Here is a 26,630-nt window from a genome sequence, read left to right on the forward strand (position 1 = left end):
TAGAAGAAACAGCTTAATTTGACAGAGAAGATTCTTTTTAAAGCCATATATGGTGTGGGACCAGTTAATGTTTAGTCTGACATACTGAGCTACTTCTGGTAGCAAAGCTCAGGCAGTCACAGCTAGATCCCTAATCGGCAGTTCACAAACTGAAAGTAAGATTAAACTGCAGGGGACTGCATCCATTCAGGTAGATAACAAGAATTACTTGAAAGCTCTACTCAAGAACCCACCTGCTCCTGCTTTAGCTTGGACAACCTCAGTGCCAGCTTCCTGAATTCTCGCTGTAAGCTTCTCCAGCTGATCCTGAGGAAACTCCACTTTTGGTGTGCACTAGATAGGAAAGAAAAAAAAGTTACTATCCAATACCAGAACCCCTCCAGATTCAGCATAAGGCCACCCACACAATGTCTTTTGTACCACTGCAGTTATTACCAGTAATTCTCAACTAAATGGGTTTAGCCCAGCTCACAACTTGTGTGACACTGACCAACTGCAGGAGTCACCAGGACTGCTGGTCACTGTGGGGCTGGAACAGGAGCCCAGGCATGCCCACATTCCTCAAGGACAAACTGCAGCTTTGCAGCCAAACCAGGGCTTGCCATGGTTCCTCACTACTGTGCAGTCCTTTGCACTAAACGGGTGCCCTCCAAGCGTTAGGAATTTCAAAAAGTCATCTTGTAAATATTCGGGTCACTGTGGCATTATGGAAGTCAAGAGCCTTATGAAGGATCCAGTCTCCCAGCAGTATTTAGAAGTTACTAAACCTTCAGACACAGTTCTGCCAGTAGCTTAAGCACAGCTGTGTCTCTCCCAATGGACTGCTTAACCAAAGCACCCTCTCAGCATACAGCTGCTCCAAAGCTCTTATTCCTTAAGAAAATCCTTCTGTGAAGGATATTTTATTCCCCACTTAGAGCACAGCTTTTCCCCTTTTTGTTGCAGATTGTCCTTGGCCATATCCCAGCCATCTCCCCACGAGGCTGCAGCCTGCTTAAGAACTGCATTTCAGTCTGGCTTAGATGCATGAAGGGAGCTTCTCCTGATGACCTGCCATTGCCACACTTCAGATCTTATATCCCGAAGTCCTTTAAAGGAAAGCTGGAACTATTTACACTCTTGACACCATCCAGAGTTTAGATTTGGCTTGCTGCCTTCCATCTCATCATGTATCTCATCCCAGAAGGAAAGCAGCCACGAGAGCAGGGAAAACTGTCTCTGCTCTATCTTAGCAATGAACTGCCATCACAAAGGCTCTTGACATCAACCCCAACACCCTGAGGAGTGTGCTGCCACCCAGAGCAGTCACCACGACCCACCTGAGAGATAAGAGGGATGATAGTCTTCCCAGCGTGGCCACCAATAACTGGAACAGTTACTCGAGCTGGATCTAAGCCCTAAGGGAAACATGAAACTTTCCAGCTTCTGAAGCACATGGGCAAGAAAAACAAGTGAAAACACCACACTTCACCTGGGTACATGGACACATTGGTAAGTCAAAGGTTGGACTCCATGATCCTGGAGGTCTTTTCCAACCTAAATGATTCTGTGATCTATAACCCGGTGCTACACAGGGCAGGAATTTCAGAGGCAGCTCCAGGTTACTCTGATTACTTTATACAGTTACAGGACATTACTACTTCAAGTTTGGATAAATAGAAGCACAACAAAAACACCACCAGGGCTATTAAGAGCAGTAACCTGTTACAGCTTCTGATACTTTGCAGAATATCCTGTAACACACAGCACAGAGTTTGACTTGCAAACACATACAACAACTCAACCCTCTCCTCCAGTTGCACCAGGGGTTGGAAATGCCAATGGAATTAAGGAGAACACGTAGCTCACTCACAGGGCTATGAAAAGGAAAGGTCAAAGTCTCTTGAGCCACGTTTTGCAAGAAACCTTATCTCCAGGCTCCTCTAGAGAATGGAGGCAGGGAATCATTGCCTTCACCTCTGGCTCCACAGAAATCCGAGCTCCTTTGGCTCTCTGCAGTGATTTTGGAAGCATTTCTGTATAGATCTGATACCAAAGCAGGCAGTGTCCCTCCCCCAGCAGCTGTTAACCATGACCTGCCTTCAGTTCAGCCACAAAAGTGTTTGCTCTGACGATGTCCAGCGTTGTGACACCAAAGATTTTGTTGGGATTATACACACCGTGCTTCTTGAAGACTTCTGAAGTTATAGGGATGGTTGAATTTACCTACCAGCAAGAAGAGGCAAGCACTGATTAAAAGCAGTATAATAGCAAAGCCAATGCATGAACTTAAACAGGCCAACAAACAACCTGAACTACACTTCCAACTTGGAATCAGCTGCAGCCAATTACTTTAATGCCTAAATTGAAGAGCAATTTACAGTCAGGCTGGAATAAAAGTCATTAATTTTACATAACCATTAAGACAATAAATTTGTTCATTCCCATTACAAAGGCTCCTCCCTTAGAGAGCTAAGACTTTTATCCCTAATTTTAGCTAATACACCAGCTTGTATTATAACCAGTCACACAGATTTTGAGATATTAAGCACCTTTATATCCAAGTTTCCTCTGACTTAAATACAGCCAAGAAAAATGGGTTAGTAGAACCAGGCTTTTAGAGCTTTTCCACTAATACACTGCAGATCTTAAAGATACTGTTCAAAAAGAATTTGGATTACTCTAGTATTCTCAGTTTGGATTTTGGTTGTGTTTTTTTTTTTTCCCTCTACATTCCAAAGCCTTCAGAAAACACTTACCGGGTTAGAAATAATACAGATCATGGCTTCTGGACAGTGCTTTGCACAGCCAGTTGTCAAAGAGGCAACAATGCTGGCATTGGTGTTGAACAGGTCATCACGAGTCATACCTGAAACACAGCCAGTGCAGTGTCCTGTTACCCACAGTCTGCCCCTTCATGGGCAAGCAACCCAACCAAAAACCTGGGCAGAGACACATCAGCTTCTGGTTTCATAGATCCAGAGTAAATTCTCCAGCTGCAGTAATGAACTGGCTCCAAAGATAACTCCTCTTGCTAACAAGCCCTCTTCAGGAGCGACCCCTCTTCAGCCCAGCTGCCCATTGCCAGAAGACATTTCACCTAAGCTGCCTGGAGTACACTGTGACCATACAGACCCACACCACTGATACTCAGAGCAGCCTAATTGCTCCCAAGATGAATTCTCCTCCTTCTCTTAAGTCACCCCCACAACTCCAGTTTAAATGCCAACTGCTCTGTGCAAAATATTGCTGGTTGTGTAAGTGCCACCTCCCATTTCTGCTGCAGCAACTACTTAACCGTGAAAAATGAAGATTTAGGAAGAGCTAGGCACTAAAGTCTAGAATCTTGTTACATTCCAAATAGGATACTGAAAAACAGAGTAGAAAAGGTGCGGGTCAGAGACATTCTAGGAAGGCTCAACAGCATTTATTCAGAGATGCCCCAAGAAGTTACTGCACAACTGATGCAATACAAATAGATTATTTTTATTCTCCTGAGAAATGAAACAATGAACTGGTTTTTATTCCTCGAGCATTGCCTCAGGGCAAGAAACATGAAAGGAGATTTAGGATCGCTTTCATGTAAGGTCTTTGCCCCTCAACCCCACGTGGGAACTCCAGAAATCAATGCAGCCCATTTCACAAGGGACAGTCTGAGAGAGAGGCTGAATGAGCTGCCTGATGCCATAAGCAGCTCTGGGTCAGGGGCATTAACAGACCACTTACACCCCAAGCCAACACCACCATAAAGCACCAGACACAGCTCTATTTGAGCAGCAGCACTGCAGAGATCCACTTCAAAGCAGCCCTGGGGCTTTCCAACAAAGAGAACGTACCTGGTTTTCTAGGGACTCCCGCCGGAATAACAACAATATCACAGCCCTTCAGACATTCTGGCAACTGCTCAGGTCCCATGAAGCCTGAAATGGAAGACACTCAGGCATTATGCTTTCGAGAGTTATTAAGTAACTGATACTTCGAAGTACAAAATTACACCCAGAGGCATCCAATTCCTTTTTTTAATTTAGCCTTCAATTCAAACTTACGCTGAAAAGCAAAGAAACACAATTATGGATGGATCCCGATCCCATTTGATGTTTTATCCTCGTTTCAAAACTTACAGAACCGGAGTGGTGAGAATCTCACATTCAATTGTTTTGAAAACCCCCAGTTCCTCCTGCTATGTGTGTTTACTCTCCAAAAACCTTGGCACGAGAGTCAGTGCCCCCAGAGAATTTCAGGCAGGCATATTCAAGTAAAATGTCACCTTCTGGAGGTCTTCAGACAAAATAAAGATCAGCAGAATAAGTTTTGCTTTCATCAGAACCTGACAGCGTCCCTTCAGAAAAGAAGCATGTGGAATTCATGTGGATACCCAGGGAGTGTTAAGTCTAGTTGTAGTCAAACTTCTAAATTCAACACTCAGGCTTTGTTCAGAAATAATTTCACTGAGTGTTTCCTGCCAGATATCACAAATTCCCCTTCAACAGTGCAACCACAGGCCATTTTCATCTCCATACATGTCAATCTAATCAGCTAAACCTTAATTAATCATGCACTGCTCAAGGAAAAAGCTCCTTATATTGACACCAGGTTTCAGGATCGCTGTGTGAAGATTCCCCTTTGCAAGCAACGAGCGATTCAGCGCCAAAGCCACCCGAGAGGATCCCTCGGGAACACAGGGCATTCCCAGCAGTACCTTTGACTTTGGCTTTGGTCTCGATGTGGCTGAGGTCAGCTGCCACTCCTGGAGTGTGGGCAATGTCATAGAGGCTGAGCTTGCTCACCAGCGGGCTGTTCTTCAGGAGCAGGGACAGCGGCTGCCCGATGCCCCCCGAGGCCCCCAGCACTGCTACCTTGGCATTGTTCTGTGGGAAAGAGACAACAAATACGAGGTGCAGAACTTCTGGCAACCACCCCAGCGGTGACCTTGGGGATTCCACCACACTTTCTTGACTTTCAGCTCTATTTCTCAATTTTTCACCAAGCACTACGCAAACTTGACAGCCTCAGCCCACAGAAAGTGATGCTCGTGAGAGCCTCCCAGGGATCCTCCAGGTTTATTGGCAGGACAAGTTGGAGGAAACTTATTTGCAACCTGAAGCTCAAAAGGGAAGCAAGGCTGGGGCAAAGGAACCCGAAGGATCACCTTTCTCCAGACAGAAATGTCTGCCTGAGACTTATACCTGCCACCCAGGTCTGACTTCGGGCAAAATCTGGTTTGTAGTTTCTCTAGACTATTAATATTTCCAGTATTAAAAAAATATGCTTTCCTATTTGGCAAATCAGTACACTTAATGGTCTACAATAAATGTAATAACCACTGTATGTACAGGAAGAAAATGTTTAGGCCAGAAATAAATTCAACATAGTACCTGCAGCTGCCTCAAGATCAAGGTCTGAGAATATTACATGACTAGAACTTCCAGTTTTGATCATGTGGCTGAGAATCAAGTAAAATCAACTCTTCTTGGCTGCCCTGTGAACCAATTTTACCCTCACAGGTGTACTGGCAGGACGTTATTTCTCTCTGCTCCTGTTTGTAGAGTATTGCCAGATGAGAGAAAAAGGCCAGAACAACCTTAAAGTGCAATGCTCTTCTGGAGTGATGGAGAACCAGTCTCCTGCAGAGATGCAACTTGGCAATACAATTACTGCTGAAAAAGCCATTCTCTATCACAGCCTTACCAGATAAAGCCATAATAGCTCCAAGTCCCGACATGAACACCTTAATTACGGTGCTGTGACAAGAAATAATCCACTCGAGAGCTAGATTAGCCCAACCTCATCTTGATTTTCTTGCTATTGTAACAGATGTAATTTTGCATAACACTCTTGAAGGGGAAGCAAAGTCTGGCATGGGTAAACGTTGTGCCCTATTTATGACTGAGCTGATACCACGAGGTCAAAACCTCACTGCTAAAAGATACAGTTCCTATGAAAAAAACTTACACAAGCCTCTCCTGTGCAGCACATCTTTATAGCTCCAATAACCACTCTGTCGTGTCCCACCGGCACTATTAATGTCAGATAGAGGTCGGTCCCTACCCATGCAACCACAGCAGCAGTTCTCCTCTGGTTTGGGGTCAGCAAAACGGTGGATTTCAAGCACATAAAGGATTACTGCTAAACCCCAGCCACCCGCTTTAGCTCTTAAAACCTCTGGAACGCAGGGGCACGTTTGCACTAGAGGAAGGAAGCGGGGAAACCTGCCTATCACCCACCGCACACCACCAGAGAGAGAAGTTCATCAGGTCTGGGCTCCTCCCCGGGCTCCACAGCCCCAGAACCCAGGAGGATCTGGGCTCCTCCCCGGCCCCACATGGGTTCCTCTCACCTGGGAGGAACTGAGCCCAACCTGGGGCTGGCAGCTCCTCACTGGGACGGACCAGAGCTTCTCCCCAGGTTCCACCCGAGTTCCGCAGCCCCTCACCGCGAGGGTCTGGGCTCCACAGCCCCCCACCGAGGAGAACCAAAACTCCTGCCCGGCCCCCAGCCCCCTCTCCGAGCAGGGCCCCTGCTCCATCCGAGCCCCGCAACCGAGGAGGAACTGGGTCCAACCGCGGCCTCGCAGGCCCAGAACCGACGAGGAGCGGGGTTCCACCCGAGCTACTCCCTCACTGGGCTGCACACCCTCACTGAAAAGGGTCTGGGCTCTCCCTGAGCTGCTCCACAGCCCCACAGCCCCTCACCGAGGAGGTCCCGGGCCGCACCGGAGCCCCGCAGCCCCTCACCGGGGAGCACACGGGCTCCACAGCCCCGCACCGGGGACGTTCCCCCCCGGGCTCCCCCCGGGCTCCCCCCGAGCCCCGCAGCCCCACTCTGAGGAGGCCCCAGGCCCGGTCCCGCTCCCCACCCACGTTACCTGTGCGGAGGTGGCGATGCCGCGGCGCAGGGCGGCGCTGGTGGCGGTGCTGAGGCGGGACAGCATGGCGGGAATGGTGGGAATGGTGGGAGCGGCGGGAGCAGCGGGAGCGGAGCTGGCGGCGCCCGGTGACTCCAACGACCTCCACGGCCTGCGCGGCCCCGCCTCTCGCGAGACTTCCCCCTCCCCTTCCTGCCGCGGGCGGCAGTCTCGCGAGATCCGGGCAGAGGTAACCTTGGAGACGGGCGGGCGTCGCTCCCCGGGCCCGGCGCAGGGAGAGGGCGGGATCGGGGTGTCGCGATAGTCGGCGACAGCCCGCCGGGGATGGCAGGGGTGGCGCTCTGTGAGCCCCGACACCTCTACAACATCATCAACCAGTGCCGGCGGTTCCCGCGGCTGGCGGAGCCCAACTACCTGTGCCTGTTGGGTGAGGCCGCGGCATAGGCCTGTCCCTGCCTGCTGCTCCTGCCTGCTGCTGTCCCTGCCTACCCCTGCCCATCCCTGCCTGCTGTTTCCTGCTCCTACCTATCCCTGTCCTTGTCCCTACCCCTGCCTGCCCCCTGCCTGCTGCTACTGTCCCTACCTTCTGCTTATCCCTGCCCCTGCCTGCTGCTCTTGCCTGCCCCTGCCTGCTGCTGCCCCAGGCTTTTCCTGCCCCTGCCTGCAGCCAGGCACTGTGCTCAGCCTGGTCCTGCTCCGGCTTTCCTCATGTCCAGCTCTCCCTGCTCTGATCCATCCCATGGATACACACTCTCCCCCGCTACTTCCAGCAATTTTAGAGGTGTGCAAGATCTTTCAACCATTTCACAAAGATTGCTGATAAGCATTTGCATCTTGCATAGTGCCAATACCCCCAAAAGGGTGTCTGATACTGCAATATTGTTAAATGTTTTGGTGAAGGAATCAGCCAGTTTGGGAATGGGTCTGGTGCCCCTCTGCCCAGCTCTGGGGCAGCAGAGGCAGAGCTGCTGGGCAGAGGTCAGAGCAGGCACAGCACTGGTGCTGGGAATGCTACAGGAACACACTTGGGTCAGGACTAAGGCTGCTGGCATCACTTGGTGTTGCACACACACTCACATCGGTCCTGGAGGTCGTTATATCCACACCAGAAAGCCTCAGTTCCTAAAAAACCAAATCACGGAGTTGTCAAGGTTGGAAAGAGACTTTCAAGATCATCCAGTCCAACCATCAACCCAGCACCACCATAACCACTCCTAAACCATATCCCCAAGTGCCACAGCCCCAAATGTCTCTTCTCTGGGTGATGCCAGTGCCTGAATTCCCGCTGACCGAATCACAAACAGAATTCCACCTTTACAAGCCGATTGCTCTGTCTCGGTTGGTTTTTTCAGATGCCCGTACTCAGCGTGAATTCGACGAGAGCCACATTGTTACAGCCCGCAGGATTGAACGGGTGAGGGCATTGTTTGAGTGAACCACCCCTCGATTCAGCAATTAGCAGGAAGCCAAAACTGGTTTAAAACCCCCGGGAAACGTCCCATCCCCTCCCGTGCCTGTTGCAGCCGTGCTCGGTGGCTGCCACTGGGGGGATGTATTCTGTCACAAAGCAAAGGTGGCCTCAGCAGCCCGAAGGATTGGCACATAGGGGCTGAATATCAGGAAAAATATTGCACAAGGACTCACATCTTGTAGCCTTGTCTCGCAAGGACAGTGCTGGCATCTGCCCCGCTGTGGGTGATGAAGCAATCAGGGCAGTTTGCATAATTTCTGGCTCCTAACCGGGGCTCTCAGCGTCACCCACACCCACACAGACAAACCAACACATAGCTAGAGAGTTGTAGCTTGCAAGATGTCAGTACTGTTGATGCCACAAGAGCAGAGTGGAGCTGTGCTCCTGACAGAATTCCTCTGTGATTTTGCAGAGTCCTAGAGGGGAGTATCTGATCCCGAGTGCAGAGGAGTTGGGCTATGTCAGACACTGTGTGGTGTATGACTACAACACCAGCGTTTTGAGCTGCTGTGACTATGATGAAGAGGAGAAAGAAACAGGTACGTGGCACCCGTATCAGTCAAGACCTCACTGCCAGAGAGATATTCATCCCATTCCTCATATAATTTTATGCAGCTCATTGGAAGAGGTGCAAATGTCCCCAGTTTTATTTGAAAAATGATCATCCGTTCTATGCCTCTGGTTTTTCACTGTGTTGTGTATGTTCTTAGGCTTCAAAAATCCAGGTTTTATTTCAAAGCATCCTGGCAGGCCTGGTTTCCATCTGTGGATGATCCCCCGAAGCTCCTTGATGCATGTGAGGAATGGGGTTCTTTTTTCCCCCCACATTTCCCTGAGACTGGGCTTGTCCAACAATTGCCTTTTAGGGAGCAGTGCTGCTTCAGGGACCGGAAACAGTGGCTTAAGTCCTGTGCATTCCCAGAGTGAGTACTTCCTTCTCTGAGGGCTAGAAAAGGCTTTCACATCATGATACTTAAAAAGACGTACCTTTAACGGGGGTGATGATTTGATGGAGTTCACCGGGAATTGAGAAGAGCTGGAAACCTTTCCATGTCAGTGTTCAGCCCTCCTTGAACCATGGAATTGTTTAGCTTTCACACATCCTTCAGCAGGGAGTTCTGCTGTGTGCAGGACTTCTGTATGTTTATTTGGCTCTTATGAGCTTTACAAAGTCTACAATAGTTTTAGCAAAGATTTACATCACTCGACAAAGGAAAAAAATGTGGGTGTGTAAGGGGAATGAAAAAAGGATATTCCTAAATGCTCAGCAACGAGGCATTAAAGGGAAGGTGTGAAGAATCAGAAGTGGGTTTCTATTGTGCTGATCTATTTCTAAAGCAGACATAGCTAGAGGGAAGCAGGATGGATCCCTTGGGAAGAGGAGCAGCCATCTCACATAATTTACTTCATTGAGGAGAGTATTTAAAACACTTGAGAAGGATTTAAGACACTTCCTTCTTTCCCCCTTTGCCTAAAGCAAACTAAAGAAAAGGGCCTCTGTAAAACTATGATTAGTAGATTTAAATTAATAATACTTCCCTCTTGTGGGAACTTATTACAAGTATTTCCCAAAGAAAAAACAGGAGAAAAAAAAACCAAACCACAAACGCCTTTCTCTAGACCTACAGAAGAATCAAGGAGAGGAATAAAAGATTGGGACAAGAGGTGAAAGCAGCACACAGGTACAGATTAAGTTGAGCTTTTAGCAAGGTTTTCTACAGAGCATTAAATTAAATGAAATGGGAATTGCTATGGGTGTTGGGGAGGCAGATGATGGAGACACTGAACCTGCCCTGGCAAACAGCTTTTTGGTCTCCTTAGATACTCAGGAAGGAGCTGCATTCCTCCATGCCAGACACTTTCAGGAGTTCACCCGCCACCACGTGCTCGTCCTGAAGGGAGGGTACAGGCATTTTTCATCTTGTTTTCCTTTTCTGGGGACTCAGAAGACACTGTGGATGCCTCAGGTGACATGAGACTAATCTGAAAGTAGAATTAGCATTCGTATTCAGCTGATGATGGCTGATGAATTCAAGTTAAATGGTGTTGCAAATGTAGTATCACAGTAACTTCAAGCAAAGGAATTAAATGTCATCTGAATTGCTGTGCTTGCCCTGAGTCTCACCACTGATTCTTTTGCGGCCACATTTTTCCTCTTCCACTGCGTGAAAGAAAGCTCATGGAAACAACCTGGGAATGTTTCCCTGATAACCCCGAAACTGGCCTGGGGAGAGTACAGATAACTGAACAAACACTAGCAAATGATGAAAAGAAGCAGGGTCCTCTCTCACACGTGGTTATCTGGGATAGTACACAGCAAATGTTTTCAGACAGAAGTGCAATTCCTACCAAGCACTGTGTTCCATGTGTTTTCATCGGGAAGGATCACAAAGCAAGTGCTGGTGCATTGTTTCATGAGGCCTAGAAAGAAAGCAGCCATCCCCTCAAACACCAGTATCCTAATATTTGGTTTGACCTACAAATATCGATCTATTTAGCTCTTGAGAAACAATCACCCTTTATTTCACACCTAGGACAGGACCTGAGGCAGGGCAGGCTAAGGAGGTGCTGGTCAGCAGAAAGCATCTCATTGCAACGTGTCTTTTGTTCCCTCCTGCTTCACAGGAAAATAGCCCATGACACTGTGCTGACCTGTGGGATGCTACAGCACAGGAGGCAAAATCGATTCCCTTTGTGCTGCTTTGTGAAGGGCAACACATTGCTGAGCTTCCCCATCGGATTCACACGGACACAGAGTACCTCCCTGCCTCTCAGTTTAAGCTGTTCACTGTTGGTTTGGCCTGCTGCTTTGTGCTGCTGCAGCAGTAGCAGAGTATCCATTAAGGATGTCGAGGCTTCTTGCGTGTTTTCATTCTCAGCCTCCACGCTGCAGGCGCCGGAAGCAGCTGCAGAGTTGTGCTGTGCCACTACAGGGCACCTGCAGCTCTGCAGGTGGCAGATGATTTCATTTAGCCCTGCAAACAGTAACCAGGGAGAACATCAAATGGATCTGTTATGCTGCAGTCCCTGCAGACAATGGGAAGGATATATTCCACCTCCTGTTTAGTCAGGGTTTGTTTCAAGTAGCGCTGCAACAACAGCAATGCTGTTAATTATTCTCAGTAAATCTAGTAAAGACTTCAATATACAGAAAGTCCAGGTGATTGAATGAATCATTACACTAAATTGTGTCATGGGCTGTTGACTAAGTGCTTGTTCAATTCTTCACATGACTTATGTTTAAGAACTTAGCAAGCTAATGGAACAAAGACTCTCTCTAACCTGAGCCTATGGTTTCTTTCCGGCAGGAACTAGACAACTTCCAGCCATACCCTGTAGAAATACTGCCTTTAAAGTTATATATGGGCAATTTCAAGCAGGCCTGTGACCAAAAAATTCAGAAAGATCTGAGGATCAAAGCACTAGTCAATGTCTCTGAACAACCTGGAACACTGTAAGTTAAACAGTTCAAGGTTTACTCTCACCAATGTCTGCGATGTGAATAAATGAGGTGGCACAGAGTCTGTTCACAGAGGAGTCAGTGCCTGTGAACTTCCAAGGAAACCTCTGTTGTTCACTGCAGATTCCAGTGCCATTTCATGCTCATTTTTCCAATCTCTACCCCAGAGCAGCAACACAGTCCTGCAGCCCTCAACCATGCCATGGGTGAGTTGGGTGAGAGGAGGAGTGGGAAGCACATGGCATTTCGAGTCTATCATATGCTACCATTATCCAGGAAAAACCTATATCTCTGAATAGCTTTCAGAGCAAAATCTTACCAACACATCAGTGTAAAAGCTAAATCACCCATGTGTCACATTGCTGGTCTTCCTTTCTTCCTACTCTGTCCATGCCCAGTCTGCAGGTTGTGCTGGAAATGCCATTTCACACAGTGAAAAATCCAGTGGCATTTCTCAAGGAGGTGACCCAAACAAAGTAAGCAACAAATCCAATTACCCACCACCCAGGACGTGTACCAGCAGACATTTCTCATGCCTTTGGCTCTGGAGGAAGGTCTCTGCACTGTGGGTAATATTCCCATGCCCTCTGCATGATGTGCTTTCACATTTTGGAAATTCCTCACCAATGTTTTGCTCTATGAGTTCTCCGAGTTGAGTTCTCTGAGCTTTTGGAAGGAGGAGATGCTGTCATAGAGAATGACATCAAGTGACATGGGGGGCTCTGTTCACAAAACAGCCAACACACACATGCTGTGAAGGCACTCTGGCTTTCAGTTCATCTGTTTGCATTTATCTCTCAGATAAAGGAAGCTGTAGGTTAAGACAGTGATGCTGATACCACGTGGAGTGGGAAATCAGTAATTAAACTGGATCTGTGTTACAAACATCTCAGTGTCTCACCATAACAAATCCCTTATCATAATGTTAATGATGATGATGATGATGAAAAACTTACATGTGTAACAGCAAACAAAATTATCACCTTGCCTCCAACAAACACATCTTGTCAAAGCTGCTTCTCTGGTCCATGTGGTCTGTGTGCTCTCTTTCCAGGTTTGCAGAAGACGGTGAATCCCTCCATATATCTGTTCCAGATTCATTCGAAGCAGATCTTTTTTCTTTCTTTCCCATCATTTCTCATTTCATAGGTGAGTTGATCCTGATCTGGAATTCCTGAGACCTTGCTCACTATTAGATATTAGATGGGAGTGACAGCAATTCACTCCAACAGGAAGCTCAGGCAGCAGGGTCGTAATCATTCACGATCAGTACACTCCCAAGCAAGCCCACACCCTGATGGATGCTGGACCTGCCTCACTATCCAGCCTGTTGGACAGAGAGGCAATTTTACAGGGCATCTGACTCTGATGTTCCTGCTCACTGTAAAGAACACCTCACTCTGGTAATAGGCAGCTTTCCACCTGACCTGAAAAGGGTTTGCTGCAAAGTGTGCACCAAAGCTCCATAGGATTCCCTCTTAGTCCTTTGCAACAACCCTTTGGCTCTTACCAGCCCAAATCTTCAACCACCACTGCTTTATTTGAACCAGAGCGTGACCCACACTAGGGGACTTTCCACAAGGTGCTGCTAATCTTTAAGATTTGCAGTGCAAACCCACCGTAGAGCCCGGGAAGACTTTCAGGTTGGGTGGCATCAACCTGCCTTTGGCTGATTACATCAGATAGGGCATGAAAAAAACACACTCTCCAGCTCAGTGCCTGCAGCTGCACAGCAGACACGGCTCCTGCAGCTCCATCCTGGGATGCTGTCAAACCCTGTCGTTATCTTTTACCACACTTATCAAATAACACCTGCCACAGACAAGGACCCTGCTGAGCACAGTGTTGTTCAGAAGCAAAAGACCATCCTGTCCCCACAGACCTTATAATCCAAGTACAATATCAGAAGTGACAAGTGGATGCAAAGAAACAAGGAAAGAACATTTGAGGATATAATTTTGTAGCCCTGAACTGGATTTGATGATATGCATGTGCCCAAATGCTGAAATTCACTTGCTTGCCTTTCGTTGTGCCCCATGTTTTTTCCCAGTAGCGCTTCAGAAGACAGTTTCTTTCTCCCATCAGCTTGTGCACATTTCCAAGGCAGACTACAAGAGTTTATTATCTTTAGCTCTTGTGAAAGTGTTACACTGTTTACCTGATAGTGGAACTGTTTACTTGGCCCTCAAGAGCAGAATATTCAAACTGTAACAGTTATGGGGGAACACCAGACTAAAGCTCTCCACGTACTCCGAGAGGAGTGTGGATATTCTCATGCCACGTGTATGTTGAAGTGAGGCAACTTCTACTCAGGTTCTTAGAACAGAAATAGTATCTCATTATAGAAATAAGTTAGAAAATGCTGCTATAGTGCTTGAAAAAAAAAAATCCAGAACCAACAGAACATCTCAGCAACAGTAAAAGGCTTTGCCCTATGAATTCTATTGTTTGGTTGCTAATATTCTAAAACCATCATGCCGTCTAGAGAGATTGAGAGAAAGGATTAATTAAATATGCAACCTTCTAGGCACAGGCAGCAGAGTTAATGTGGTTAGGAGGCACTGACAACATCCTGTGGTAGCAAATGGGTTTGCTGATCTTTGCAATTTTCCCCACAAAGTATCCATCATAAAAACAGTGCCCCAGCTGGCATGTACATGCTTCCTGCTGGTGATGTCCATGGAGAGAGGAAAGGGATTTAGAGTCTCAGTCCCCTCCAGTTTGGAAGCTGATTGCTCCAGCCTGCATGAACAGCAGGCAGTTCATCAGAAATTTCAATACCTTTAAGCCTTTCTGGGAGGAGTTTGAGCAGGTGATGTGAGTGATGCTGACCACAGGCGATGGATCGTGGTAGACCACATTTCTTCAGCTCCCTGATGTAAAGGTGACACTGATGTGCAATGAAGCATTGACTGGTTATTGTCACTGGTCCTGGTCTTCAAAGCCACATTTTAACCAAGTGGATTTCTCAGAAAGGCAAATGCTTACAGAAATGGGAGCTGGCAGTGCCCATCTGCTGCTGTCAGGGTTCCTGAGGGCTCCTGTCGCTCAGCCTGTCAGCTGTCACCGAATTAGTGCTTGGCTCTACCTTTGGAAGCTTGATTTCCCAGATCATTAATTTGTGATTGGCATTTCTTTACTCAGATGCTCAGATGGATGTTGGAGCAGTGCTGGTGTTCTCCAGCCTGGGGATAAGCCGGAGCAGCACAGCCATCATTGCCTATCTCATGCATTCCTGCCGGCTTTCCCTGAAGGTACGTCACTGTCACAGTTCCCACCGACACTGGCTGGGTCTGCACTTGATTTCTCTTTCTGAAGCCTCATCACTGTAGTAGTAACACATTCACTGTCTGTGATTTCATGCAGAATACCCACCTGATAATGTAACTGATTATATGATCTGAGATTGCATCTTCTTTATACCATTAAGGAGCTGGCTTAAGTGTGATTTTGGATCTCTGAGTTCTTACCCTGGCACCTGTGATATCCTTGCATTTCCCTACTTAACTACAGGGCTATAAAACTAAAGCTGTGGTTAGAGAACATGGTATTTCTCTCCTGGATCTGAGAAAGAGAGTGGAAGCTACTGCAGGTAATCCCACCTCTTAATTCCATGGTGTTACAGGGAAGTTCAGAAACCAGTGTTTGCAGGGCTCTGATTTACCACTGACTTCAGCATCAGCACTGACCTCTTCTGAAACCCCATTTTATTTCTCCAGAAGCAATCCCCTCCCACAGATGCTGCTGTAGAGAAAGCTGGAATGGGATAATACTCAGGAGGGATGTACAGGTTGGATGGCCAGTATATGCTGTTCCATAGCTCTGAATAATGTAAGAAATGGATGAAGGATGGCTGGGAATGGCCTGGCTGTGCAAAAGCCTGGTGGCCTCTCCCCTGGTGCCCTTTCTCCCTTTCCATACAACACATGGGTACTGTGCTGCCCTAACCACCATCTCATGGTACCTGCTAACACAGAGCAAATGAGTTCCCATGGGAACTGAACAGCATCTCCTCATCCTTGTTTAGAAAGTCTCCTCTGGGAGCTTGAACAGATTGATCCAAACTTCACTTAAGATGGGCCTGTATCTAATAATTTTATTGATTTTGTGCAAACATTTGCAACGTAAGAGGAAATCTCTTTCCGTGGCTGTGTGCCAGTGGGTAATTAGAGGCTGAGGGTGCCAGCAGGGCTGCAGACATGGCTCAGTCCCTGCACTAACACGGGTGTAACTGCTCCTGCATGCTGATAACCAGCCACTTGCACACTGAATTTCAGACTGGGCTTGCATGGCAGTGCAAAAGTCAAAGGCTGATCCTTGCCATTCCTCTCAGTTGGCATCAACAGGTTGGTCTCAGCATTTTACTAAGTGCCAAAAAAAAAAAAAGAAGAAGAAAAGGTTGACAGGGCAGTGCTTGCCCACTGTTGGCTGGGCAAAGCTTTCCTAGGGGGATTACCCTGGCAGGCAAGTTTGTTTCTTGCAGACAAAAGCAGTGCAACAGATTCCCATGTGATTCTCCAGCCAATCTAGGCAAAGATCTTTGAAACTTCTAAAAGCAAGGCAGATTTGGGATGTGTGGCCCCTTATTCTGTTAGTAATCAATATGTGAGTAGATCTGTTGAGTCCAGGGAAACTGGAGACACCCACGCTGTGGTTCCAGAGGAGTAAATGTTGGAAGATCAGCCTCGGAGCCTGCAGAATCACTGAGATTAGAAAAACAAACCAATGGAGCACTATCTGCTGACCTTTGGTCTCATTACACTTAAGCAACCCTCCGAATGCAGGGGGCAAACTCTTTTACAAGCAGGAAGATGAGCACTGCTGGGAAAACACAGGGATGCAGCTGAAGTAATGCACAGCAACGCTGGTGGATCTGCCCCGTGTGTGTCAGAGTCCCTGGGCGATTACTTGGAACTAATAAATAGTTAAGATGGCTGTAATTAGTGCAGTGGGATAGCTGCAGGGTCATAGCTGCTTCTGCCACGTCAGGTCACACCAATCCAAAACCATGATAACCTTTGTTGCTTACCTGTGAATGGCTGATGATACTTCACTGCTTCGTTCATCATCCGTGGAAGGAACAGCATTTTAGGGTAGAAAATGGATTTCTACCTAGGGTAGGCCTGGATTTCTCCATTGGTGTAAAATAAAATAACGCAGGATACCTGCCAGGTAATGAAAGCAGCCTGAGCTGTCCTCATATCCAGGAGAGCAGAGTATGAACGGGACAGGCTTCTCTGAAGTCCACATCTGGATCCAGCCTGTCCTGCTTTGGCAGCCAAAGTCCTGCCTGCAGGTTCTTGCTGCCCAGCGCAGGGAGCAAATACAAAGCCGTGTTGTCTACAAGTGTAGCCATTTCATGACTTTCAGTTCAAGTCCTAACACTTCTCTCCTTTTCTTCTGCTTACAGGGAGCTTGGGATTACCTCCTGAAGTGCAAACCGAGCATGAGACCCCACCGGGGTTTTGTGGAACAGCTCTCGGCCTGGGAGAGCCAAATGTATGGGACCAACATCACAGACATCTCTGAGCCAAACTACTGACAGGGAACACCCTGCGGGGAAAGGCACTCCCTTCCACACCACCAAGAAAATGACTTGAACGCTGTTTGAGAAAGACCTCAGTGGAAAAGCTTTCCTCCTTAGCTCCATGTTACTTTGGGTCAACTTCTGGAGCCTCCTGGAGAACTCACCTGTGCTGTAGAAGGTGTGGCAGTTTGGGGAATGCAAGTGCTGCAGGATGAGACCCATTACAGGCTGTTTGTCTCTTTAGTAAGCAAAGGAGACTATAACCATAGCAGGGTTATCTCTGGAAAGGTTCCTTATCCATAGCCTGGAATGACAAATTTAGAGTCTGACTGTGGCCACTTCCAGCCTGGAGAGGTGACAACAGAATTTCCGTGATTCAGAAGTCCCTGCAGCCTGCGAGTGCCTTCTTAGCTACCCACAGACTCACTGGTTGAATTGTTCAGAAGACCATCCTTCCCACTTGCCACCTTCTAATCCAACAACCAAACCTCTTGGCACAGCTGGTAGTTTTGAAGCCTCAATCCTGCTACACGAAACCTAAACTCAGCGTCGCCCTCTCTCTTACCTCACTGTGAATTCTGCTCATTGACATCCCAAAATAAAAACATTCCAGAAAACACTCCCGGGCTTTCCTAGCACTCTGCGTTTGCCATTTACAACGGTCGGGTCCATTTAATTGCTTTCATTAAAGCACCCTAAATACTAAGGTAAAAAACAGCGAGAGTTTCGGCTTCTAATTGTTTAAAAAGCGGACTGTTTTAAACACACGACACCTCCACACCAGAATACTACTCCTACCCGGTAGGAACATTCCTACGAAAGGAACAATCCGTGTAATGGGAATTACAGGCCGGCGTGGCCCCGCCCCCAGGCATGGCCCCGCCCCCCGGTGGGCGTGCCCGGAAGGGGGCGGGGCAGCGGCGCGGTGGCCGCGGGCCGGGCCGGGCTCCGCCATCGCCGCCATGGCCGCGGGCGCCTCGGCCGCCGAGTGCCTGCGGGAGTGGGAGGAGCTGCAGGACGGCTTCCAGCGCATCCAGGTACCGCCGCACCCCCGCCCGGGGGGCTCGGGGGCCGCCCCGGCACCCCGCGGGGACCGGCACAGCGCCCTAGGGGATCCGCCGCGGGCGCCCCCCGCAGCATCTCCAACGGGTCCCGCGGGCAGCCGGCGGCTCCCTCCTGGAGCGCGCCCGCTTTTCCCTTTTTCCTTGCGTCCCAGCCCTGTGCGCCCGGGCAGAGCGGTTGGGAGCGGGGCGGAGGTGCCAGGCTGTGCCGGGCACGGCGCTTGCCACCGACCGGGGTCCGCCGGTCTGAGCCCCCGGCCCGGCGCGGAGCTGGCGTGGAGAGCCCAGACCTCCCGTGTCCAAGGGCTGGGAGCTGGCGTGGAGAGCCCAGACCTCCCGTGTCCAAGGGCTGGGAGCTGGCGTGGAGAGCCCAGACCTCCCGTGTCCAAGGGCTGGGAGCTGGCGTGGAGAGCCCAGACCTCCCGTGTCCAAGGGCTGGGAGCTGGCGTGGAGAGCCCAGACCTCCCGTGTCCAAGGGCTGGGAGCTGGCGTGGAGAGCCCAGACCTCCCGTGTCCAAGGGCTGGGAGCTGGCGTGGAGAGCCCAGACCTCCCGTGTCCAAGGGCTGGGAGCTGGCTTGGCACGGCCGGACGGGGAGCGCAGATGCCGTTTCACGCTCTTTATCGCTCCTTATCGCTCCTTATCGCCCCTGTCAGCCCCGCTCGGGCCGGCCCGGAGCCAAACTGCCCCGCTGGCCGGGATCACCGCGAATCCGGGCACACCGCGGCCAGGCTCCTTGTCCCGACCCTCCGTCCCCCGTCCCCCTCCCTCCCGCGCCCTGCCACCCACCGGGGGCTCCGTGCCAGGCAGGTGACAGGTATCAGAGGTGCTTCCACCTGCTTTGTGTAATCCCCAGGGCGCGGGCTGCCGGGGGAAGGAGTGGGCAGGGTTCAGCTCAGACAGGGTCACCCAAGGGAAAGGTTGGCTAACCCCATCCCCTGCTGCTGCTCAGGTCACTCAGCTGCAGCTGCACCAGTTCCCTTTCCCCCTCCTTCCCCCCCGGGAGCGGGGCGAAGCGGATGTTGTTGCGGGCACGTCTCTGTTGTGCCCAGATCTGGGGCAAGGGAGGCTTTGAGAAACCTCCTCTTGCTCCATAGGGGTTGCGTGGATGTCCCGGGTCGCCCACTTCGAACACTGAGTGCAGCCACACAGTGCTGGCCCTTCCCATTGGAAACCTCCTCCCGGGGTGGCTCCTGATCCAGGCTGTCTCCGAGCGTGGTGCTGGGATGCTGACACAGCTAAAGGACTTGTCACAAAAGCCACTTGCTCACAGTTAACTCCAGAGCAAGAGGAGGAGGTGACTCCAGATGGGAGCAGGAAAGCTTGATGGCCAAGCAGGGAATGCCCTGGGAGAGATCAGGGACATAAATCACTGCTGGGGAGCTGGGATTGTCTGGGATCCAGATCTGCTACTGCTTGTTACCAGAGGGAGAAGGTTTCCCTCCTCTGCTCTGAGTTTCACCTTTCTCCTTTGGGAACAACTTTCAAATCTGCTGATCAAGTGCTCGATAAGAGCTAAAACTTGTGTGCCAAGGTCTAGTCCAAGGGTTGTTGTGAGCAGCGTGTAATTCCCTGGTGGAAGTGGCATTCAGGCTGCTGTGGCTGAGGTGAGGCTGTTTTCCAGCTGACCTGGACAGGCAGCAGCATTGATCCCGCACGCTCTCTCCTTTCCTTGCTAAATATAGTGGAGAGTGGCATCCAGCCTTTCCCAGGTGCGGTTGGGTTACCAGGCACTTGGCTGCAGCCCTGCTGTGAGTCCTTCCTCTTTGTCCAGCTCATTGACAGGCTCCTTCCAGCTTCCCAGGGGTGCCCAGAGCCACAAGTCAGGGCAGCAGCAGGTGCTGCACAAACCTGGAGGCAGAGAGAGTCACTTATCCCATCCCAGCACTCAAAGCCATAGCTCTGGGTTACCACGGCCCTCAGTTACAGCCCTGGCTCAAACAGCATTTCTTTCCAAGTCTTTTCTATCCTCTGTGCACAGTCAGTGGTCTCCCAGCCGTGGGAGCATCACCACATTGGTGGCTGGACTTTCACAGCCCGCAGCTGGAGGGGGCTGGACACGAGGGATGTGGAAGGGCAGGACCAGGCTGTGTCCTGTGGATGTGCCTGCACCTATAGATACCTTCATTGGGATTGGGGATGGGCATCCCCATGGAAGCAGGGCTGGCTGCAGGCTGTCCCCAAACACACCTGGTCCTCTGCAGCCACCCCTCCTCTCACCCAGCTGCTGTGCAGGTGAAGTTGAGGACATTTTTTAACAGAAGCATCGGCAGTGCCCCCGTGGAGGGCCTGAGGACAGGGATGGCTGGGCAGGCAGCTCTAATGCTTGCTGGTCTCTCCCAGGATAACCACAAGCTGTACAAGCAGAAACTCGAGGAGCTAACCAAGCTCCAGGATGGGATCTCCAGCTCCATCGCACGGCAGAAGAAGCGGCTGAAGGAGCTCTCGGTCTCCCTCAAAAAGTAAGTCAGTGTCCTGTGGCAGCACAGGAGGGGAGAGAGGCAAGGATGGGGCTCTCACCCCGTGTCTGAAATACAAACCTCTCTGCAGCCTCACTCATGGCAAAGTGCTGTGAGAGGCAGATCTTCCCCAGTGTCCCTTCCCTGTGCCCCAATTTGTGCCCCGTTTGCAGTTCAGAGCTTGCAAGGGCTTTGCAGGTACCATGAACTGCCACGTTCCTGCACCAAGCTCTCCCCGTCCTTCCTCGAGGGTGAGAGACTCCTCTGGCCTCACTCCCATTCCTGCTTCCTTCTCTTGAGCAACATCCCAGCCTGACAGAGTTATGGACTTGCCTCCCATCTGCCTTTGCTGTCCTTGGGGTGCCCTTGCCCGAGTCAGTCACCTGTGGAGTGCCAGCACATGCTGATCATGTTGCAGAGGCTCTCCTGATGCCAGTGCCTGTGCTTCCTCCCCAGATGCAAAGCCCACGCGAGTCCCGAGCAGGTATCTTCCATCCAAGAGGCCGAGAACCTGATTAAAGAGAGGCAGAATGTTTTCTTTGAGATGGAGGCCTATCTGCCAAAGAAGAATGGGTAAGAGGCACCTCAGCTCTGGGTGAAACACCAGGTCCACCCTCCACATCCCCGTGGCTGTAAGGCTGCTGTCACCCTGCTCCTGGGGGGGTCACAGCTCTGCTGCTCCACTTGGGCTCCCCAGAGGACACCTGGGCAGGAGCCAGGCTGAGCTTCTGCAGCACTGCCCTCTTCCCCCTCACTCCTCTGCCTGCTCAGGGCCTTCATCCACCCTTGGACAGTGGCTGTGTGTGGGGGGAAGCCCAGGTGAACACCCCAGTGCCCACAGGAGGTGGGGTGTGTGCTCGGCCACCCGTCCCCCTGCCCTGGGGAGGGGATGCCAGAGCGTTTGTGCCTGGCAGCTCCAAGTGGAAATCAGCTGGGAGGGAGCTCATCCCTGACCCCAGCGGTGGCACGAGAGGGGACAGCTCCACAGGCAGGTCCCCATCCTAACACCTCTGCTCTCTCCCCAGGTTGTACCTGAGTCTGGTGCTCGGGAACGTGAACGTCACACTGCTCAGCAAACAGGCCAAGTATGGCTCCCTCCTCGCTGCCACCTCTGCTTTGCCTGGCTCGGGATCCCCTTGGCACCAGGAACAACAGCTCCTCCCGGCCAAACACTGGGCTGGCCTGGCCCACCTGGTGTAGATTCCCTTCCTGGGCTGTTTTCTGCATCCTTTCACAGAATCAGCCAAATCCTTGACTCCCCCTCAAGCTCCTGCCACTGGGCTGGGATGGACCATTAGCTCTGACAAGCTAAAAAGGATCCTCCACCAAAGCCATGTCTGGGTTTCTGCTGTGTTAGGAACTTCCTGGAAAGACAGACAGTGGATAGCCCCCTCCTCTTCCCTTGGGGAAACACCAGTGGTTGGTTTTGGCCCAGGAGAGCCTTCCCCATGCCAGAGATGCCCAGCCAGGAGCTTGTGTCCCTCTCCTTCTGTTTCCCAATCCTCCTCTTGGAGACATGTGCAGACTCCAGTCTGCCCAGCTTCCCCAAAGTCTGGGCCCCCAGACAGGTTGTTGGGTGGTTTGGAGTGCTTGAAGGTGTCCCACCTGTGTGGAAGCAGCCTGGTGTGTTCTCCTCTCAGAAATATCCCCAAGGCAAGGTTTTTCCCAAGTGTGTCCCAGAGGTTCCAAACAGAACATCACTTTTGTCCAGCTGGGTGGGGTGGGAGGATACAGCATTCCAGGAGCCACTTCACTCCAGGTCCTTGTGCTTACCTGCAGGTTTGCTTATAAAGATGAATATGAGAAGTTCAAGCTCTACCTCACCATCATCCTACTCATTGTCTCCTCCTCCTGTCGGTTCCTCTTCAACTCCCGGTGAGTCTGGCTTGGATCCTGGGCAGAGATCTCCTCCCAGGGTCCCCATGTCCTCTTCTCCCATCCTGCAAGGTCCAGAGCTGAACAGGAGATCCTGATAAAGGATCTGGACACTGCCCTGGAGGTGGGGTGGCCTTTGTGGCTGCTGCAGTCCTGCCGTGGCCGTGGAGGGGGGGGAGGAGCAGGTCCCTGCCTGCGGTGGGTGGGTGTCCCACAGCAGTGCCAGTGCCCCCAACACACCCCTTTACACCCTCCTTTGTGTGACACCAGGGTGACAGATGCCGTCTTTAACTTCCTCCTGGTGTGGTACTACTGCACCCTCACCATCCGGGAGAGCATCCTGATCAACAACGGATCCAAGTGAGTCCCTGGGCTCGGGGAGGGGGTGCAGCGAGTTGGTCCTTCTCTGCAAAGCTGGGAAGTTGGGGCCCATCGAGCAGCTCTGAGCTTCCCAAGGGAGCAGCTCCCTCCTACTCAGGGTGTGTAGCAAGCCCTGGTACAGCTGTAGGAGCGGGGCAGGAGGAACTCCCCGTGCGGAGGTGGTGTGGGAAGGTGGAACGGCGGCTGGAAGGGCCCCAGCTCCCGGTGCTGCCCAGACCGGAGGCGCCGGGTTCTGCTCCGAGCACGGATGTTTCACAACCAGCCCCGCTCCTCATCTTGCTCTGGGAGCTGTCAGGTGGCTGCTCCACTTCGCTGGTGCACCTTTGGGTCGGGATTCACACTCAAGACCTGACACCCCTTCTCTCTGTCTGCCTTCCAGAATCAAAGGCTGGTGGGTTTTTCATCACTACGTCTCCACCTTCCTCTCAGGTGTCATGCTGACATGGTAAGTGTGTGTTCCCCATCCCACAGGGGGCTGTGGGTGGCTCTGGCACAGGGGCCTTTGCTGCCCTGACCTGCAGCCACAGGGGCTGTGGGGCAGGCAGGGCTGGCTGTCCCCTCCCAGCCCCATGTCCCCCAGCCAGCACCGTTTCTCCACAGGCCAGATGGGCTCATGTACCAGATGTTCAGGAACCAGTTTCTCTCCTTCTCCATGTACCAGAGTAAGTGCTGTGCTGGGACAGGGACTGTGGTTGGCCTGGGGTGCTGAGCGTGCCTGTGGGGCTCTGCAGCACGTGCAGACCTGGCTGCAGCTGCTCACAGCTCTCGGCTTATCTGCGTTTTCCCTTGGACTCTGTCCTGCCCTCACCTCCCTGGCGCTGGGGTGATCTTTGTGGGCAAGGTCATCATGGAGCTGGGGCCAAGAGTTAATCCCTGGGCCCCTGTTGATGGCAGCCACACTCTCCTTGCAGGCTTTGTGCAGTTCCTGCAGTATTACTACCAGAGTGGGTGCCTGTACCGCCTGCGAGCGCTGGGTGAGAGGCACAACATGGACCTGACCGTGGGTAAGTTGGGATCTCCCCTTACTGATTGTCCCAGTCCAGCTGGATCCACCATTGCTGCAGGGCCTGTGGCTGCCCAAGCCTCCCTCCCTGCTCCAGCCCAGCCTCAGCTAACTGGGAGCTGTGGGTTCTGTTAAAGGTAACGGTGGCAGTTTGGTCCGAGGTCAGTTTGGCTGCGGTTTGTCAGTGGCAGAAACAGTAAAAGCTACAAGTAAAGCCAAAGCTCTGAGAGCAGCATCTCCCATAGGGCAGCAGCACCCCACAGGCTGGGTGCCCCCCCCCTCCTGCTCTCCTGGGACCACCAGCCCACAGCTGGCTCCCTCGGGATGCAAGGTGGCAGAGAATGTGGCTCCTGGCATCCAAACTTTCCCCAGGAAGCTATTTCAGACATGAAATATACCTCCAACACCCCAGGTACTGTGTGTGGGCTGTCACCTCCCAGGCCCTTGTGACACCAAGGGCTGGGCCGAGGGGCTCCAGCATGGGCGAGGGCAGCTCCACTGGAGCAGCTTCCTCTGCTGTCTTAGGAGTCCCTGTCACCATCCCCCCTGCGAGTACAGGTGCCCACGGTGAGGTTGGCATGGCAGGCCCTTCTCAGCCAGGCATGGAGTGGGCACTGAGTCTCGCTGCCCGTGTCCAGAGGCACTGGGCTCCATCTGCTCCCTGCCAGCCTGTTCCGGGTCCTCACACAAACCTTCATCCTTTGCAGAGGGTTTCCAGTCCTGGATGTGGAGAGGCCTCACGTTCCTGCTTCCCTTCCTCTTCTTTGGGCACGTGAGTCTGCACTGATCCCTGCAAGAGGCCACAGCCTCAGGTGGGAGCAGGTCATGCTGCAGTCCCAGCTGTGGGGTCAGCAGCCTGGACATCCCACAGTCCCCACAGGCTGCTGCAGCCATGGGATGCCAGGGGTAGGGAAATGCTTCCAACAAACGCTGAGCCTTTTCCTCCAAAGCACCCACCGCCTCCACAACTGGAGCAATGAGATGGGGAGGACCTGGGGCAGTTCTGCCAAGTGCAGAACAGAGCAGAGGGGCTGTGGTTAGAAGCCTTCCAAATCCTTTCCAAAGCCCTTCCTTGGTCAGAGGCTGAAGGGCAAAGGCTGCTCTGAGGCTTTCTCACAGCCCTTGAGCTCCAGGTGGCACAAAAGGGGAGGGGATGTCCCAGCTGGGGTCCTCTGGGGATGAGCCCTCTGACCCTGAGCCTGGATGGGGTTTCACTGCCCTCACATGAGGTCGGTGTGGGGTTTGTGCCCAGAGGAAGCAGCTGGATGAGTGTCAGCATGGGATGTAGCCTCTGAGAGCAGAGCTCAATCTCTCAATCTCCTCTCTCCTGCAGTTCTGGCAGCTCTACAATGCCATCACCCTCTTCCGCATGCTCCAGCACCCGGAATGCAAGGAGTGGCAGGTAAGGGGGCTCCCGGGGGGCTGCCCTGGGAAGGGGGATGCCCCAGGCAGATCCCTCCTGCTGACTTGTGCCTCTGTGCCTCCCACAGGTCCTCATGTGCGGCCTCCCCTTCTTCATCCTCTTCCTGGGGAACTTCTTCACCACCCTCCGCGTCGTCCACCAGAAGTTTCAGAACAAGAACAAAGACACAAAGGAGAATTGAAGGGGGGCAGTGTGGGAGCCAGGACTGTTTCTCCCCCCTGCCTCCATCCTCCATCCACATCTCCTCGATTCCGTCCGGACTCTGGTGTCTCATCCCATTCCTTGGAAGCCTGGGTGTGGGACAGAGCTTGGGCCCTGCTCCTGGACAGTCCGGGTGTTCACTGCGGTGCTGGATCCATGCCCAAGCCACTCACCCGGAGTCAGGAGCACCCTGTGACAGCCACTCCCATTTGCTGGGATGTTCTCTGGATGCTGGTGCTCCCCATCCCACTGGGACAAGGCTGGCAGCTGCCTCACACAGCTCCTGGCGTGGTCGAGGCTCCCCCTTTCCAGCCCTGCAGCCCCTGTGTGTTGAAGGCAGAGGCCCTGGGGCAGCCTCATCACTGCAAGGGCAGCTGAGGGCTGTGCACAAGTCCTGGGTTCCAGGGTGTGCCTACTCCAGTTCCTCCCTCACCTTCAATCCACAGGGAAGAGGGGGCTGAGTCTCGGGAGGGGTGGGGAGCACTGGGAGCCTGGGCCAGGCTTCACCCTGGAGCTGCACAAACAGCACCCTGGGCTGGCATCTCTGGAGGGTGCAGATGTAAAAATAAAGGGAAGGCGCTGCCCTGGGTCACCGGGGAGGTCTGGGAACAGTTTCCATGCTCTGTGGTTTTGGCTCTTTGGGAAGGGTGTCCTGACACAACCTCCCTGACAGGAGGCTGGAGGTGGGGGTCTGTCTCTTCTGGGTAACATGCAATAGGACAAGGGGAAACAGCCTCAAGTTGTGCCAGGGGAGGTTTAAACTGGATATTAGGGGAAAATGTCTTCACCCCAAGGGTCGTCCAGCCCTGGCACAGGCTGTGCAGGGCAGTGGAATCACCATCCCTGGAGGATTTTAAAGCCATGTAGATGTGACACCTGGGGACATGGGTTAGCAGTGGGCTTGGCAGTGCTGGGTTAAGGGTTGG

At 51.8% G+C, this 26,630-nt stretch overlaps 3 protein-coding genes across 3 annotated transcripts in view; 2 read left to right on the forward strand and 1 right to left on the reverse strand.

Moving 5' to 3' along the window:
- The window catches only part of MDH2 (malate dehydrogenase 2), an 8,680-nt gene extending 1,658 nt beyond the window's left edge, over positions 1–7,022 (reverse strand). The window contains exons 1-7 of the mRNA XM_017828897.1: positions 6,845–7,022; positions 4,679–4,847; positions 3,816–3,899; positions 2,739–2,848; positions 2,080–2,205; positions 1,320–1,397; positions 234–333 (exon numbers count right to left, since the gene is read on the reverse strand). Coding sequence (XP_017684386.1) covers positions 234–333; positions 1,320–1,397; positions 2,080–2,205; positions 2,739–2,848; positions 3,816–3,899; positions 4,679–4,847; positions 6,845–6,910 — 733 coding nt within the window. The 5' untranslated portion in view covers positions 6,911–7,022. The remainder of the gene's footprint in view (positions 1–233; positions 334–1,319; positions 1,398–2,079; positions 2,206–2,738; positions 2,849–3,815; positions 3,900–4,678; positions 4,848–6,844) is intronic.
- A 60-nt stretch (positions 7,023–7,082) lies between these two features.
- On the forward strand, positions 7,083–18,017 carry STYXL1 (serine/threonine/tyrosine interacting like 1). The gene is made up of 9 exons (XM_017828898.1): positions 7,083–7,271; positions 8,197–8,258; positions 8,728–8,854; positions 9,182–9,238; positions 10,137–10,282; positions 11,624–11,769; positions 12,830–12,924; positions 14,920–15,029; positions 17,186–18,017. Exons 1-9 carry the CDS (start codon positions 7,169–7,171, stop codon positions 17,315–17,317), a joined length of 978 nt encoding a protein of 325 aa, XP_017684387.1. The 5' UTR covers positions 7,083–7,168; the 3' UTR covers positions 17,318–18,017.
- Positions 18,018–18,233: 216 nt separating this feature from the next.
- TMEM120A (transmembrane protein 120A) lies at positions 18,234–26,320 on the forward strand. The gene is made up of 12 exons (XM_017828896.1): positions 18,234–18,339; positions 20,706–20,824; positions 21,278–21,394; positions 21,847–21,906; positions 22,601–22,696; positions 22,967–23,056; positions 23,457–23,522; positions 23,678–23,739; positions 23,989–24,081; positions 24,788–24,852; positions 25,414–25,482; positions 25,571–26,320. Exons 1-12 carry the CDS (start codon positions 18,265–18,267, stop codon positions 25,682–25,684), a joined length of 1,026 nt encoding a protein of 341 aa, XP_017684385.1. The 5' UTR covers positions 18,234–18,264; the 3' UTR covers positions 25,685–26,320.
- Positions 26,321–26,630: the final 310 nt, after the last annotated feature.

Source organism: Lepidothrix coronata, unplaced genomic scaffold (genome assembly GCF_001604755.1).
Source record: "Lepidothrix coronata isolate B3197 unplaced genomic scaffold, Lepidothrix_coronata-1.0 Scaffold154, whole genome shotgun sequence".
Taxonomy (NCBI): domain Eukaryota; kingdom Metazoa; phylum Chordata; class Aves; order Passeriformes; family Pipridae; genus Lepidothrix; species Lepidothrix coronata.